Source organism: Plutella xylostella, chromosome 10 (assembly GCF_932276165.1).
Source record: "Plutella xylostella chromosome 10, ilPluXylo3.1, whole genome shotgun sequence".
In the NCBI taxonomy this organism is placed as follows: Eukaryota; Metazoa; Arthropoda; class Insecta; order Lepidoptera; family Plutellidae; genus Plutella; species Plutella xylostella.
This window is the reverse complement of record NC_063990.1, coordinates 6,020,454-6,038,871: the sequence shown is the minus strand read 5'-3', so window position 1 is coordinate 6,038,871 and position 18,418 is coordinate 6,020,454. Positions and strand designations below refer to the sequence as shown.

Here is an 18,418-nt window from a genome sequence, read left to right as displayed (position 1 = left end):
GGCGTCCGTTGCATAAGTGGGAGTGTATTATTTGACATTATTTTATTATACCATGACTAAATTTCAATCAAATTTCAATCCTCGATTCCCTCGATTCGAAGAAGTCGCGCATGCGTACACAGACTAGAGAGATGTTTGCGCGTGAGTTACCATGGCAACTACTTTTCTGTCAACAAGGAGCCATAGCAAGGAGCATCACTATTTTTTGATCAGAAATAGTATTTTTGAGTAAAAATGACTGATCAAATAAAGTTTATAGTGAAAGAGCTAAACGAGGTGCTGGATCGGTGTTACGACCTGATCAAATTCGACTCTCTGGACGAGAAGCAGCTTCTTCAAGTGCTGGTGGATTTGCTCGTGTCATTTGGCGCTGGAGAAAAGGTGAGACCGTCTCGCAAATATATTTCAATGCCTTCTCGCTAGGTAAGTACCACTGAGCAAATAATCACTACTTGATAAGTACTTCCTTGGGTGAGACATGATCATTGCTCATGTTGGATTCGAGTTCAAAGTTCGGAACGGTTTTTTGAATTTAAGCAGATTAATATCATAACATCTTTACCGGTTCTACCTTTTTTGGCATAAGATTTTTTTGCCTAATCTCGTATTGCATAGTAACGTTTGGTCAAAGTCTCGTTACGCCGAAAATCGTATGGCATAAATCTCGTTTAGTAAAAAGTTATTTCGCATAACATTAGCCTAATAATGGTATGGCCAAATCTTGAATAGCCTAATAATGCTATGGCATAGGTTTATACAAAGTAATAATATTCGTTTGGCTTTAACTTTGACGGAGCGTCTCCCTACATAGCGCAAACTGGTGCCTTGTATTATTTCCGCTGTTTGGAAAACGCTCCGCTCCGCTTCGCTGCGCTCCGCTTTGGTTTTGATGAACATGTGCACCTAACACGCTCCTCCTCGCTTTGCTCGTCCTCGCACCTATTTTTAGGTTTCGATCTCATGGGGTTAGTAATAATTATATTGGTCGTTAACTTCCGATTTTTTGATCATACAATATCGTGATTTTCGGGATGTAGGAGAAAAATACCACAATTTGTACATTTACTACATACTTAATATATTATTTATTAAGATAACATTAGGAGAAACAAGATTATACATAGATATAGACGAACATAAATTTGAGCAAACGAAACTTAGGTGTTTAAAGATTGTGCCTAAAGAGTTTTAGACGAAACGAGCCTTATGCCACATAAGTCTTGGCAAAGTGATGGTTCGGCCAAAAAAGTTTAGACCATACGAGTTATGCGAAATGAGTTTTGGTCAATAAAGCGGAACCCATCTTTACCATTAGCGCGCTTTGATTATTAAGTTAGCGAGTAGGTAATAGTCTACTGCCACCATTAGAACAACGCAGACTCGATGACTGCTGCTGCAGATAGGCATTTTCCACAACAGCGCTAATGGAATAGTTAAAAGTTAGGGCCAGTTTGATATGTAAGTTACAGTTACTCTATGAGTTATGATGTTTATTACTTTACTTACTTACTTTTAACTAATGGTTTATGGTGGTGTGTGGCGTAGCCTTCGAATGTCCCTAGCTTAAGACATAGATTTAGATGAGGTCAGCTTATCTGTGATATAGGTACATATCCTAGGTAGGTCGGTTGGTACTTACCTACGTATTTTATCTTATAAAAGCCAGTCTAGCGTCCTAGCTTTTATCGTTAAGTGAAACCCTACATTACCAGTTCAATAGATACCTAATACCTAGCTTCGGTAATTTATTACATACTAAAATGTAGGCTTCGACAGGTGTAAATGAACTTAATGCCCTCCAAAGCGTTAACGAGAACCGATATATTCATCCCCAAATGGAAGATACAAGGCCTTCCATTAGAACCTTCGTCAATAGGTAATTCTGTTTTAGATTGTGATAGAGGGACCTTTTATGTAAAGTTTTGGCGTTTTAGATTGAAAATTCATTGAATTAAAGTATATAGATACCTATCCTACCTGCGTAAATGATTTAAGTCTATTGAAAGCTCATTTTGTACCTATGTATTCCTCAAATAAAGAGACACTCAGTAGCTCTAAAACCTCCCCTAATGGGTGTAGGTAGATACAATTCGGCTCACGAACAGTGACCAAAAGTAGTGATAAGTAGTTAGTGTTTTTCAGACCAAAAAATATCGAGACACTAATCAGCTATAAAACCTCCTCTAATGGTCGTAGGTAAGTACAGTGAACAGTAACCAAAAGTGATCAAGTGTTTTTCCGGTCCACCCACCCTAGATCTAGAATTCCCTGAAAGTAACCGAGTAGGTAGGAAGGTACCTATTTACCTACAGCCACCGTTAACTAATAAAAAAACTACTTCAGAAAAGTTCACATAACCTGAATTGAGCCACTCATTCCAGCTGGACATCCGAAGCGATGACCCGGAGCTGGTGTCAGTCCGTCTGTTGGAGATGTTAGCTAGCGTCAAGTACCGGCCGCCGGGGGGCGTGGAGCCTACCCGCTTCCGGACCCTACTCCTGGCTGGAGACGCCAGGACCGTGCACCACGCGCTGCACTGGTTGTTAACCAATAAGGAGCAAGTTAAGAACACCGCGTATCTTGCTAAGTAAGTCGGAGTTAGGTCAAGCTATAAAGCTAAACTTAAAGTGCGTATAGAGTTTGTTGAGTTGGTAGGCATTTCGTGCACCCTCAAGAAAAAAGTAAGGTATCTGAAAGAGGCAAGAGGTGGCTTCTTTGCCCAGGCCTGTATGTATAGGTATATACGTAATTATTTTGAATAGGTAAATTGATTGCCTTAGATACCTCTATGGATACGGCTCTGAGATGGAGTGAATTCATATCCCTTCCATGAAACGGAATCCCTACCCAATTAATTCCAACTTTCAATGCCGTAAAGTAATTAGGTAAAATAGCTATAGATACCTACACATTTATACTCTATCTAAACACCAAATTTCAATATAACACAGATATTTGAAAATACCCGACATCCCAAGCGATGTGGTCCGGAACAATGCGGTCCAGGATTTGTTGGACTTATACCAAAGCCTCATCGACGAGTTCAAAGATGTGCACAAAAGGACCCGGCTGCTACAAAAGGAAAATGCCTCGGAAATTATTAATGATATCAAAGAGATGGCCCTCGAGAGGGACATTGGTAAGTCGACATTTTAACCACATTGCAAAATTGTAGGAACAAAGTACCTACTTTACGAGTTTTTTAAAGGCCATGCGATTAGATGGTAAAATCGCAACTATTCGCTTCTCTGTACCTCGGCACCTATTAATTTGACTAAGTCAGTGAAAATTAGAGTTTTTTTTATTAAGTATCATCAAAAAGTTATTATTATTATTATTATTATTATAGCCTTTATTTTCCCAAACATAATAGAAATTCCATGCGATACATTAAAATTATAATAATTAAATCATTAGTTAAATATTTCATAGTGTAAAATTAAAATAAATATTTCATTGTATTAACCTAAAAATTCAACATTTCATGTACTTAACAAATTATTAAATTTTAAATATCATTTACCAAATTATATATTTTACAAAATTACTATTAATATAAACATTACTATCATACAACCAATAGCAATAACTACTATAATTTACTAAATTAAGCCTTAATTAATATTAATAATTTAAATTCTATTAAACAAACATAAAAATTATTTAAATCATGCAAGTATTACTTAAATAATTGTAGTCTGGGACGTCCATTGTTGGACGTAGGCCTCCTCCATCCGTCTCCAGTGGTCCCTGTCTGCCGCGAGCCGCGTCCAGGTCCTGCCCGCCAGCTGCACGATGTCGTCCACCCAGCGCCGCCGCGGCCTGCCTCGCCCGCGCCGAGTGTCCCGTACCTGCCAGTGCAGCACCCTTTCGCTCCATCGTCCATCTGTCACTCGTGATATATGGCCAGCCCATCTCCATTTTAAGCTACATGCCATCTCTACTGCGTCTATGAGTTTTGTTTTATGTCTGATATCCAACGCCCTCACTCTGTCTGTTAGTTTTAAGCCTAACATACTTCTTTCTGCCGATCTTTGGAAAACTTGTAATTTGTTGGTTATTGTTTTTGTAAGAGGCCAGGTCTGACAGCCGTAGAGCAGCGTCGGCAGTACTACAGAGTCGAAGGATTTGAAGACATCTTTCAACGACCAGTATTTGTTCCACGCTTTCGCTACTCTTCTCTGCACTTCTTTGATGCCCCAGTTTTCCATAGCAATATTTTGACCCAGGTAGACATAGTTTTGGACGTAGTTCACTAGTTTCCCTTGGACAAGTGTGTCTTTCTGTTCGCCGTTTGTGAGTATACATGTTTTATCGGGATTCATAGCTAATCCACACGCTCTACTTTGCTCATCTAATGTGCTGAGCATAAATTGTAACTCTTCATGGCTTTCACTCAGGAGCACTATGTCGTCAGCAAATCTCAGATGATTTAGTTGCTCTCCGTTAATGTTCAGTCCAATAGAGTCCCAATTTAATCTTCTAAAGGTGTATTCTAATAGAGCTGTAAAGAGTTTTGGGGAAACAGGGTCTCCTTGTCTCACTCCTCGTTTGATAACGAAGGGGTCGCCCTTCCGCTCTAGTTTGACTACTCCCTTGCTTTTAGAGTAGATTTCCTTTAATATTTCAACGTATTGTTTGGGGACTCCTTGTTCTTTTAGAGCATGCCACAGTGGATCATGTAATATGGAATCAAATGCTTTTGCGTAATCCACAAATGCAATGTATATAGTTTTTTTGAATTCTGAGAATTTTTCAACGATCTGGGTCAATGTGAACATATGGTCAGTTGTGGAGAACTTAGCTCTGAAACCGGCCTGCTCTCTCGGTTGATTGAAGTCTAGTGTTTGCGATATTCGTTTAAGTATTAACTGAGTGAACAGTTTATAAATTGTCTGGAGAAGACTAATTGGCCTATAATTACCAATATCTTTGGGGTCACCTTTTTTGTAGAGTAGTCTTATCACTGCAGTTTCCCATTGTTGTGGAATTATCTTTTGACTTATTAATTCATTAAACAGATAGGTAAGTAGAGGTGTCAAAGGCTCTACGATTGCTTTTAAGATTTCATTTGTGATGCCATCTTCTCCAGGGCTTTTCGACAGTCTAAGTGACTCTATGGCATGTTGGATTTCTCGCTCTAAGAATGGTGGTGGAACTTCGTCATCTGTATAGTTTGATACTTTACTCTGATAGAGTTGTGCCGTTTCTGTGTATAGGTTTTTGTAGAAATCTGATGCAATATCCAGTAAATCAATACGGTTCGTAGAGCTGCCACCTTTTTTATCATGGAGTGCCGGTATCCATGAGATAGATGTTTGAAGTTGTTTATTCGCTAGTTTAACAGATCCTCTTTTCTCTAAACTTTCTTCTATGACCTTAAATTTATATTGTTTCATAGCTTTCTTAATTTTTTTCTTTATTTCTTTATAGAGTTTACTTAATCGTCGCTTTTCAAGTTTGTTCTTATTTGTTTTATTCTGAAGCTCTATTCTCTCATGAATTAAATTTTCGATATCTGGTGTTACAAAGTGGTCGATATTTTTGTCATCACAAGTTTGTGGTAGCATTGACAATGATTTTGTTATTTTTGCTATAATTTCGTCGTATCGTTCTTGTATTCCGGAATCGTTTCCATTTTCTGTCAGTTGTCTAAATATATTTTTTAAAGATTCCGCTTCTATTGGAGACAATTTTGCCTTTTTTCTTGTGAATGTTTTTCTTGATTTTTTATTTTCTTGTAGGTTGGTTGCGTATTTATAGGTACACCTTAAAAGTCTGTGATCACTAGGGTATTGGGTATTGATGACTTGTAAGTTTTGTACTCTCTCATTCTTGTTAGCTACGAAGAAGTCTATTTCGTTACGCGTTACTTGATCTGGGGATCTCCAAGTCCATCTTTGTTTAGGTTTCTTTTTAAAGTGTGAGTTCCAAATGTAGAGTTGGTTTTCTCTACAAAATTCGAGAAGTTTTGAACCTCTTTCATTTCTGGTGCCATATCCCCATGGGCCCATTGTAAACTTATCTTCCGCCATTGGGAGCCCTATCTTAGCATTAAAATCACCCAATATTATCGGTTCTTTACAATCTCCCACAGCGGCTGATATATCGGTGTACGTCTTCTCTATCTCGTCCCACGAAGCTCGGCCGGTTGGAAAATAAACTTGAATTAAGTTGAGTGTTTTAGAGTTCCCTAGTTTTAAGCTAAGTCGCGCAACTCTATCTGAGATCGGCTTAAAATCGACTATATTTTCTTTGAATTTCTTTTTGATTATAAATCCTATACCGTTTGTTCCACTTCTCTCTCCATGGTACATAAAGACGTACTCTTCTTTTTCCAATATTTTTCAAAAAGTTAGGTTTATTTAATAACTATCACTTCTTTTGCATTTCAGTTATAAAAAGAATAGAGAATGTTCAGGGAAATCTGATAGATGTGAACGATAAGGAGGAGTTACTGGCGCTTGGGAAGGCTTTGCGAACTCAGCAGGAGAAGGCGAAGGAGTTGAACCATCAGGTACCTCTATTTAATGAGCAGGGTCAACGATTCGGGCATTGGTTACTTACAACTACCTACTTATCTACCTCAACTTTCCAAAACGACATCTTACTATGTTGAAACCAACCAACGGTGAAGTCTTATAACATTAATTCATCTGTTTGCTAGATATAAATTTAAAACTAGTTAAAAAACCAATTCCAGATCATTCCCAAAATTTATGAATAATCCTGAAAAAATATATTTTATCAAATTAATGAGGTAGAAGCGATGCTTTGTGATATGTGGCGATGGCGATGTACCTATCGTTTTTAGTTTTAAAATGATAGAACCTGAATAGGAGCATTTATGAAACCATCAGCTATCCCTATTACAGGCTTTTGAAAAGAAGTATAAAAAAAGTAAGTAATTCAGAACAAGCTTCCCTTTCCTGCTACCACTATTGCACCACCCAGTATACATGCCGTCTGTTCCCAGTACGAGACCCAGCAGTCCCAGTTGAAGGCGGCGAGTGACCAGCTGAAGAGGCACCTGAACGTGGTCCACGGCCAGAGCGCGGCGCCCCGCTCCGTCAGTGACGTCATCAAGCATTTGCAGGAGGAAGTGCAGGTTAGATTTTTTTAATGACTCGACTATTCCTGATGAGGGGTAGCAAAGTTTACTGAATCTATCTGTTAACAGGGTAGGTTAACAGATAGATAACAGTAATTTTACATTCTGACTGATATTGCTGGGCCAATCGTGGCAGGAAATATATTTTTTTGCCTCATCCCGTTGCTTTGTTGCTTATGTTATGTTATTATTGTTGTATTTTGGAATATTTTTTGAGAAGTTGACCTAGGTTGGTGCAATAAGTATATAGGACACTCGTTTCTGACTGTCAAATCGTTTTCAAAGTCACAAATCTTCTAACCGAACTAATTCAAAATAAGATCTCAGTGGTAGAAGTGGGGAGTTATTTGTCGAGACGCTTCTTTTTCACTGCCACTCCATCTAAATCTAATCTAATCTAGTCTGTATTAAAATATCGTTGGTTTCAGTTAAACAGTTATCTGGTGAAAGAGAAGCTGCCCCACGAGACCGCGGCCATCCAGCGAGAGCTGAACATCATGCAGATGATCGCGACAGAAGAACATCCGTCTCGCTCTGACCTAGTCGCTGTTCAGGATAAAGTAAGCTTTCTCATGTAAACCAATGAACATAATGTAGGTATTTAATATTACGTGAAGTCAGTGAACTTTTTTCCCTCACCTCCGTTTAAAGGTCACATCACTTTGTATCTTTATGAATGTGAATTTCGCACAGTCATGTTTCAGTTTCAGAGTCACAAAAAATTGTGTCTTCCATAAAAGTAAGTAGGTATAATTTTAAATTACCTATGTTTAATAAATAACATTGTGTTTTTCTACCACCAGCAAAGACGATGGCGTAATGCATAAATATGTAAATTGGTCGTTAGGTCCCATTTTCTATTTTTATTCTCCGCTAACTAAACTTTAGTTGACAAAGCTTCTCTTTAATTGCAAAGTATTTTAAAGAACAAAAGGCCTACGGGAGAGCACCTACAAAGTCAATTATATCTTTATGAATATTTATTTTTTGTACATCGAGCCGACTTTTTTAAAAAGCAGGTGTTTTATCAGAAAACAAATTTAAAAGTTTTCCCTTTGCGATGCCGATGGCGGGCGACACTGAGAAATGAGTTTTAAAATTTCAAAATAAAAATGCAATAGAGTCCGACCACGCTATCCACGCATCCAGAAACAAGTGCCAACACCAATAAAAGTTTATTAGGGAGGGAGGGCACAACAATTATTCTTAGTAATTTCATCATCTTAATTTCGTCATTCTTTTTAGAAAAGTTTATTTAACTACTTCTATGGGCAACCAGTTAAAATAAAAATTATCTCCCTTTTTACCCGTTGTAAAGTTAGGATTTTAACATGTATAGTAGATATGTCGGTACCTCTGTAGCTTTAAACTATTTATTTATACATTCAGGATAAATAAATAGTTTAAAGCTACAGAGGTACCGACAGCAACACAATTGTGAATGCAAACAAGCCTGAAATGTGACGTGTTTACCGCTAATTCGGCATCCTCACGAATAATTAATGTTTACCAACTTACTTCTGTGTGTTCGTTATATCTTGGCGGTTGCTATAATTTTAAACGAAGTTAGAAAAAAATAATATTGGGTGTACTTAGGTATATTTTTATCCCCATAAAGTTTTTGAATTCGCCATTATTATTTTTTTCACATAAGTACATCGTTGAAGTGACCTTACATCCTAACTCCTAACTAATATTATAAATGCGAAAGTAACTGTGTCTGTCTGTCTGTCTGTCTGTCTGTCTGTCTGTTACTCTTTCACGCCAAAACTACTGAACGGATTTGAATGAAATTTGGTATACATACGGTCTAGACCCTGGGAAAGAACATAGGCTACTTTTTATCCCGGAATTCCCACGGGAAAACTTTTTAAGGCGAAGCGAAGCGCGCGGGGACAGCTATACTAAATAAACTTACCTAACTAGTATACTGAAATACTCACCTTCGTAATGGCATAGGTAATTAAATAAAATAATTTAATAACATAGCACATCAAAGCAGCTCCATACATTTTTGACTGTCCTCTTTCATCTCCACAGCTTCCTTTGTCATGCAAAAGAGTAACGGAAAGAAAACAATGCGACCATTTTGTCGTAAAACAACTACTGAAATTGCTTTAATAAGAACAACTTTAACAAGCAACCAACAGCAACAGGAAATTCTTATCTGTTTCCCTGTTATTGTTACAATCAATATTGGCGCCCAACGTGGGACAATACAATAATTACATTTCACGCTTATAGGGTAAATTTTTTACAGATTGCTACAGTGAATAATGAAATTGAGCTCCTGGTGCAACAACGGCTGGCCACCGCTGGCCCTCAAGAGGACAAGCTGGCCCCGTTCAGGCAACAAGCGGCCGTAATCCGCCGCAACAAGGACGCGAGTGCCGTGCGCGTGGACGAGCTGGCGGCCACTCTCCGAGACCAGGAGGCCTCGCTCGCTGATCTCCAGTCACAGGTCTAATCTACTTACAGTCACTTAAAGGAAAGACATTTCATTATTTCCATTGAAGAGCCTCTTTAACATTTCCTTTTGTGAAGTGCCGCGGAGCTTTTTTTAATTATTTTTTGTTATCTCGGCCGGCGGAATGGGCCCGTCAAGATAAACTTAATTAGATATTACATCGTTATAGAATTCATTTAATAATAAATAGCTGACCTTTTAAAGTCATTAGTCTCCTCTACTTAGACAATCTATGGATTTATAATGGATAAAATTGTCGGCTACCCTACCCTCATCTGTTCTGTAACTTCTTAATAGAGGTAGACATAACGTAGTACCTACCTTACTTAAAAGTTATACTTATAATAGTTTTAGCCACCGATCGTGTGTAACTAAGCAACTTAATACCCCGTCAGGGTTATCGTCCTTTAAACGATCAATTAAAACTAAAGTTTATCTAAGGCTCAAACCAATTACTTTAAAATCGAGTAAACACTGTAAGAAGCCCGCAAAGTGCTTATAAATTTTATGGCACCAAGTAATATGCTTGTACATATTATATGACATAAAAGTTTATATTATTATTACTCTTGTACATGACCATCTTAAAATTACAGAATTAATTTCAAAAACTACTTAACTACTTATGAAAACATGTTAGAAAATAACGAATTGAAACTAAGGTACACTACATCAAGATCATCATCATAATCGGTTACTGAGATCCCTAATCCATCAATGACATAGGGCCTCTACGAGCCCTCCATTTTGTCAGATGCATACAAAAGATAAAACGGCAAGACCCGAATTAAACTTTAAACTGAAAACCCCGGCGCAAGTATTGTGGCGTGGTTAAGTAATTGCTGCCCAGGTTGGACTGTCTTGAGTTACTCAAGGGATAAGCCCGAGAGCTAACCAAACGAGTCGAACTGTGTCAAGAGTCCTGTCTCCCAACGGAACTTACCAGAAAGGATTCTATTGATGTTCCAATGGGATTTCCCGGAAGTTTCGAAGCGGATCTCTAAAATGCTTTAGCTTTAGATTTGCAAACACGATTAATGCTAATTGGATAATATTGAGTTACAAACATGAAGGCAATAATGGCGATAAGGACGCGCCTAACAAGTCATCGATCCTCCATTTTCGAAGCGTTTTCAAGATACGAGGTCGAAGATAATTAAAATAAACAGTCCAAATCCAGTGGTGCGTCAGAGATCAATCGATTGGGGACAATCCAATATATTTTTCTTGATTGTTTTCGTAATCTGGAACAATCTGAGTGGGTCTCTCGCGAGCCGAGAATGAGATAACGTTTCTCGTCAGATTGATGTGGAAGGAACACCGCCCTACTTCGGTAAATAATGCCTTTTGTGTTTTTCGTTTGAAAAATATTTGAAACACAATTTCGGCGTCGGCTGCTTTTGTTACTGTAGCGATAAAACTTTGTTTACTTACAAAAGGTGCCGTTTTATTTGAGAGCTGGGAAATTGTTATACAGGAAATAAATGACAGAGCGCGTGATTGGAATATTTAGACACTTTTGTGTTTTCGATATTTTTGTTGTTTGCGTTTGATTCTCGTAGCCGTGCTCGTAGCATTTTAAATTAATATAACATAGTAAATTAGGGATATAGATGTCAATATTAAAACTAATAAAACAATGTAAGTACACAGGTAATGTAGATTACATTAAATAAAACTCTGTTTCACCTCCTATATACATATATACTTTACGGACAGCTCAAAATTCCTACGTGCAATTCGACATAGGTACCAGGACTAGGTCTAGGTAACAACACATAAAGCGTGAAAATGCGAATGACTCCTTTCACGTCACCTGTAATCACTTTCAAGAGTATGGCTCTAGATCTTAAGTATACTTTTCAGGTACTATTCAACAATTACTAGCTGTAAGTTTTCCTTAAATCTAAAATAAATAAAAAAATATTAATCTTACACAATCATAGTTTATATACAGGATGTTTGTACAGGTGCGGCAGCTGCTGGGCGACATGGTGCTGCGCGGGGACGAGCTCAAGAAGTACGTGGCCTCGCTCCGCACCAAGAGCACCCTGTATAAGCGACAGCGCGCCAGCCTCTCCGCCTTCAAGGTAGGTTACTTATTACTTACTAACTACTTAGTTGAACTTAACAGTGCAATGAAACACAAGTTTGTAGTTATATTCGTATCGCCTTTGTTTAGTGTTATTCTAACTTACTGAAGTTATTTTAAATTATATGAAAGTTGCTAAGTACCTACATACTTCTTTGAGTGTCGGTTAGAAACACAGCTATTTTGTTACGAAGGTAATTTATTTACTTACTTACTTACTTATTCCCAATCTCCGCTGGGGAGCAAAGGGCCGAAGTGAAGCGCCGCCATTCTTTACGATCTTGGGCCAGCTCAGAGACATCCTCCCAAGACATCCCCGCCTGGCCCATTTCTTTTTTCACAGAGCGCTGCCATGTCTCTCGCGGTCTGCCGAGTCTTCGTTTACCGCCCTCGGGGTGCCATGTCAGTGCTTCCTTTGGGACGTCATCAGTACGCCTGAGAACGTGTCCTATCCATCTCCATTTGCGTTCTTTTACGGTTTCTGCTACAGGTTTTTGATGTGTTCTGCGCCAAAGTTCCTCGTTGGAGACAAAGTCAAACCAACGAATCCCCAGGATATTGCGTAAGCATCTGTTTACGAAAACCTGTAGCTTGATCGTGGTTTGAACCGTTTTCTTCCAAGTTTCGCAACCGTAGAGGAGAACGGTCTTTACGCACGCGTTGAACAGGCGGATCTTGGTTTGGAGACGGAATGCGGAAGACCTCCACACTGGGCTTAACATGGCAAAAGCTCCACGGGCTTTGTTAATGCGGTTCCCGATATCCTCGTCAGTTCCACCATTTGGTGTGATTTTGCTTCCCAGGTAGGTGAAGGTGTCAACATCTTCAATTGGTTGGCCGTTGATTTTAAATGGAGTACGGTCCGCAGTCATTACTCGCATTGACTTGGTCTTTTCTCTGTTGACATGCATGCCCACTCGGTTACCCAAATTGACGAGGTCATTGAGTTTCCTTTGCATATCAGCGCTATTTTCGGAGAAAAGACAAAGATCGTCCGCAAAAGCGAGATACTCCAGAGATGTTCCATCGGACCAATCCAGACCTCCTTTGCCATTCTGCTCCATCATATCCAAAATTACCTCGGTAATCATGATGAAGAGTAGTGGGGATAACATGCAGCCCTGCTTGACGCCAATATTGGGGCTTATTGGTTCGCTCAGCTTCCCTTCGTGGATTACTATATAGATACTATATACTTTATAGATAAGTATATATTTATACTGTACATTAATTCATTTATTGAATATTGAATAGCCATTTTCCATAAGAATAGATATAAATCACGCCGTTCTCTCACGTTTGTATAAAAATTTAAGCCGCATGTGGCTTTTATACGTCCGTGAAACGGCCATTAGCTTGAATAATGTGAGCTGATTTTAATGCATTATTCATCCCGCGGAGTTCACATGAACCAATGATTTCTAAAGCTTAGTGCGGATTAATTCTAAGAAATGCTTATATGGGTCGTCGGAGTACGCGGGAGCAAATTTAATATGCTCATAACTGTGCAACGATGGAGCGATTTGCATTTACTTTGTTTATTCAGCTAAGCGGAGTACAACCCGAGATCACTTTTTCCCAGAACTATGCACAGTCGTACTCTTCATTAAGTTATTATTTGCATTCAAAGTAAATATTGTCAATTCTCTACCTGTAATTAAAGAATTGGTACCTAATAATATGCTTAATGTAATGTGTTATCGTGGGATTGTCGTGTGGTCTCTACAGTTAGTAACCTAAGCATCTACGTGCCACGTGTTCAGTGTTTTTACTACAATCTCACGCATGCAGGAAGAGATTCGGAATATTGTTATGAAATGGGGCAATTAGAATTTCCCCGCTGTTACCGTAAACCGGTAAACCGGTGTTGCAAAAGTACAAATGCCGTTCAGAATGGGCCCGTAAGTCGTGCCTCTTTTATTGTACCACTATTCATTATCATAATGATATGAACAAATACCAGGTGGAGGCGGGCATACTGGCGCGCACGCTGCACATCATCAGCTCGGCAGACCCCACGGTGGAGCTCGCGCTGGTCAACCACAAGAAGCTCAAGATAGATGACGAGGAACCTGACCAGCCCCCACCAGACATGGCCAAGAAGTCACTCCACGACCTCTCGCAGGTCAGTTAACAAAACCACGCAACCGAAATCTTTTCACCAATTAAATCAAAAGATTTGTTCCCCTCGATTTAGCTTGAATTAACAAAGTTGTTATCTCCCGCAAAAGTTTTTTTATTCGATTAAAAAGTAATTAAAAACTTGGTCCTGTGCTTTTAAATTGGAAGTGCTGTCATCACGTCTTTATGTTTGTCTTTCTTCTCTACCTTCGCTCGTAGAGCTAAGTAATAAAAAATAGTACTAGGAACAAGCACACTGAAGCGTTCGAGTAGGTTGTAGGTACCTAGGTATTAATTCACCAGAGTAATGTTATCTGATTTCCAATGTAATTGAAACCCTATAGCTTATTGCCACGATGTCTTCAAAATTAAATGGGGGTCGTACATGAAAAGACAATTACATCTCAGTACCTATACTTTCAGCTGGTAGCGCAAACAGCTCAGAAGCTCTCCCAAGTCCGTCAAGAGATCCAGCCTCTCGCGGAGAAAATAAAACCCGTCAAAGAAGAGTTCCAATCCGTGCAGCAGCAGTACGAGCAGAAGAAACGAGCCTACGACGCCGCGTCCATCAACATCACGTCGCAGATGCAGCCAATCAGGGACCAGGTGAAGGATCTAACCGACCAATTAGAAGCCAAGGAGGACGAGTGGAAGACTCTGCGTCAAAAGATTGAGAAGGCGGAGAGTCTGCAAGAGATAGTCGCGTCGGAGATGAAGAACTCGATTCAGTCGCCGCGAAAGCCTTCCAAGATGGAGGCCTTGAAGAAAAGAATTGAGGACATGGAGAGGAAAGTGAAACAGTTGGAAGAGGTTTGTATGTTTAATTCTTTAATTTCCACAGAGGATGAGCAAGCCATAAGAGTGCGTTAAAAATACCACGTCTCGGGCGCTGGTATAAAAGTCCATAAACTACTTTATGATTGATTACTGGCATCGGCATGCATTGAATGGATCCAAACCAAATAACTCGCAAACCGTCACTTAGGTACAGGTTACAGCCGCCAAATTGAAAGCCGATGTTTGGACTACCCTATAAAATATTAACCCCCTGCCTCAACCCTGCAGGAGCAGTCAGCACTAAGCTCCCGCCAGAGCGCGGTGGAGACGCAGACGAGGCTCTGGCAGCGCACGGTCCAGCTGCTGCAGTGCGCGCTGCGAGCCCGCGCCGCGCCCGCCGCGCGCCCCTCTCGCGTGCATATTACGAGGCAGACGCAGATGCTTACGCTGTCTTGAAGCGGTTGAGGATAGAGCAAAAGCATAGTTTGTTTAGATAAACGTGCATAGTTTGCCTGATAAATTAGGTGTAATGTACCTAGGTACACTCACGAGCAATGAAAAAGTTCCACTTACTAAAATGCCGACACCAAAAGGATGTTTTAAAACATTTTATTTTTTTTAATTTTTATTCAATGCGCCTACTTTAATATTGAAGATGGCGCTATTATCACTAGAACTTTTTCATTGCTCGCGAGTTTATGGGTAATGTCATTCTTTATTATTATGATACAAGGTTTTTTTTGCATACCAAGCTCGTTTGATATAATCGTCCAATAGAAAACGTTTAATTATGGATTGTATAATTTATCCTTATTCATATTTTTTTAAATAAACGATGCCTGAGTAAAATTCCTGTTTTTACTTTATATTGTGCTTAAGGTTATCTTCAGGCTACAACCCATATTTATAGAATAATTTATATTCACATTAATTCTCCTGATGTGGATATCCACACAAATATATACTTAAATCGAAGTTAAATTATGCTTTGATCTAATTATGACATCTATAAAAATGTTAAAAGAAGGTTGTATGACTTTTCCCGAAGAGAGTTTAAAAAACCCATTAAGTATCATTTGATCTTATGATGGACCTAAAGCACTTATCAGAGTAATCTATAAGACACAGTACTTTTATAAAGTCGTTTACGAAACAATTTTCATCAAAACTTAACTTACGAATTTACGGTTTGATACGTCAAAGAAATTGTCTTTTTACACGATCTAACTTTGTTCAGCTCGATTATGCAAAGTAACTCCCAGTTTAAACAACTTTACCGATAAGGAGTTCAGTCAAGAATCAAAGTAAGATTAGAGACGATTCCACTGCATGACGCGGGCGATCTGAGATACCGAGTCTTCTCTATAGCCTCCGGGTTCACTTATAGCTGCTACTGTTTGTCACTATGTATTACTTATCGCTGTTTTATTATTGTGTTTTATACCGATTACTGGCTATAGTATTTCTGCATCCAGTCACACATCCATTCAGCCAGAAACAACAAAAATTACTACAACAAAGGTAGCCTAGAAGCATCGTAACTATATTTAAATAATATAGGATCACCATACAATAAATTTATTAACCCCTTTGCAGGAACACAGAATAATTAACTTACCTGTAGGCACCTACAACACGTATTAATACGTTGGCAAGTCCATTGTAAGTAAGTGGTTTACGTATTCACGGGGAGAGTCGAAGTGTCGCGACATTTGCAAGTCTAATGGCGTCGCTCACACACACAATATCGCACAATCCAGCTCTATTTTCGGAATATTACATTAGGATCGCTACGTCTCGCAGCGAGACGACAGATACATGCAAATTCGAAAGGGGAAAATTGTGTGATGGATGTAAAATCTTACGTTTTTCGATATTCAATCAAAGACGGCGAAATTACACGAAACGATTGCTTTCGCATAAAATGTTAGCTAGATAATATGTGGAAGGACATGGATATTGCTTGTTTACATGAAATGTATCTAGGTAGGTAGGTACGTACGTATATTGTGTATCAAATTTGTTTGAAACACGTACTTTAAAGCCGTGTAATGTTTCCCTAGACGAGGTAGTCTTTCAGTTGCCATAACAGTTTGTGAAGCTTCCACATAAAAAGGCCGTCCTCAGTGAAATATTAAAGCGGAAAAAATACAAGACAACAGTGGATAAACTGTCGGGTAGTCGTTAGTTTTTATAGGCAAAGAGCTGTTTCGAAAATATGCTACAAACTTGCTAAATGGGTTAATCCATTTTATTTAATTTACTCGTCAAGTTTATGAAACATTTTCATATTTATCAGTTTTTCATAAGAAAACATTTTGCTTGCTTCGCAGAGGTTCAATTTATTCCCATCCATTATATTGTTAATTATTACTTAAACCTTTCTGTATTACCAGAAAACACAATTGCCGAATGTGATTATACGCAAAGTACCGGCCGGCTTCTCTAAAAATATTTCAAAGGACTACTTAAATAAGAATGCCTTGGAAGATGCCGTTTCATATAGATGTAGTGGAGAGCCTGACGAAGAAAAGTAATGTTATACAGTTAACAGGAAGTACTAAAAAATGTATGCTCCAAAAATGCAATTTTCCCCGTACCTGAAGCTGAATTCATGTAGCTTTAAAAAAGAAGATTGGAGGTTTTATTATGCATTGCCTAAGATTTATGCAAAGATGATGTTGATTTTATCAACATATTGCATGCATTATTCTCCACTGCTATACATAGCTATGAGGACCCATGATCTCTACATCTTGTGGAAGCCATGTATTGAAAACAAAGTAAAGAATATGAAATTTAATTAAATTAAAATTAATTTCATCATAACGACCCATCAATTCCCCACACAGGGCGCTGGGTTACAGGTTTATGAATGCAATAATGTTTATGATAAACCATCCATTTTAGAATGTTACTAACTTTTGAGTAACACTCACATTATGTTAGTCGTTGAAAAGGACTTTTAGTTGAGCTATTGAAATTAACTAAATGTCTTGTAGAAACACAATGCACGTACTTATACTTTGTAAAATATACCAGATCCTTATTCTCCGTAAATAAAGTTGATTTTACCTTGAAAAGGAGCAAATTTAATGACAAATAAAAAGTACAGATTTGACAGCTGTCATAATTATAGGGTTTATGCTTTATTTTACAAAGTTTAAGTATAGTGCCAAGTGAATATCTAATATTTCTTCATTCTTTGAGATATTAAGTTTCCCGTAATGGTAATTTACCCTTGCCGTTTTAATAAACCCATCTAATCTATAATTTATTAGTAAATAATGAGATATGGAGCAGAACAGATAAGTTTGTCGCACTGGTAGGTACTTTTACATTTTTTGGGCGGCAAATTCTTTTGCAACAGCTTTTATTCACTAAACTTAAAAAACGCGGCAAATAGGTTTTCAAGGAACAGTGGGAGTTTCCCCCAAAAATAATAAGGCTTTATGGCGCGTTCCTTCCCGCTCGAGATTGTGTGGAAGGAATAAATCTAATAAATATTCCCGAAAGCTTGTTTATAAATCGGTGTCTAGATGGCTCGGAAAATTGCCCATATTAGCTTGACATATTTCATTCATAATTCCATGTAAACATATTTTCGGTAGTGAACAATAATATACTTAATCGACTTTTCTGCAGTCTGGTCCATTTAAATATCATCTGCCAAATTAATATTATTTTAGTTTTGCAAAAAACTATAGAAAGTTTTTCATAATATTTTTTGTGCTACGGTTTTGCTACGATGCCAGCGTAGTACTGTGCTACGAGTGCTACGAAATTTCGTAGGCTGTCAATTTCGTCTTTAGATGTCTTGATCATCTTATCTATTTTTAACCGGCTTCGA

General features: G+C 38.4%; 1 protein-coding gene across 1 annotated transcript; it reads left to right on the top strand.

Moving 5' to 3' along the window:
• The first annotated feature begins 179 nt into the window (after positions 1-179).
• Positions 180-15,060, top strand: LOC105396588 (intraflagellar transport protein 81 homolog). Its single transcript, XM_048623656.1, has 11 exons — positions 180-381; positions 2,382-2,587; positions 2,952-3,139; positions 6,396-6,517; positions 6,977-7,108; positions 7,540-7,671; positions 9,372-9,572; positions 11,549-11,668; positions 13,634-13,795; positions 14,215-14,601; positions 14,857-15,060. The coding sequence occupies exons 1-11, from the start codon at positions 235-237 to the stop codon at positions 15,022-15,024; spliced, it is 1,965 nt and encodes a 654-aa protein (XP_048479613.1). The 5' UTR covers positions 180-234; the 3' UTR covers positions 15,025-15,060.
• Positions 15,061-18,418: the final 3,358 nt, after the last annotated feature.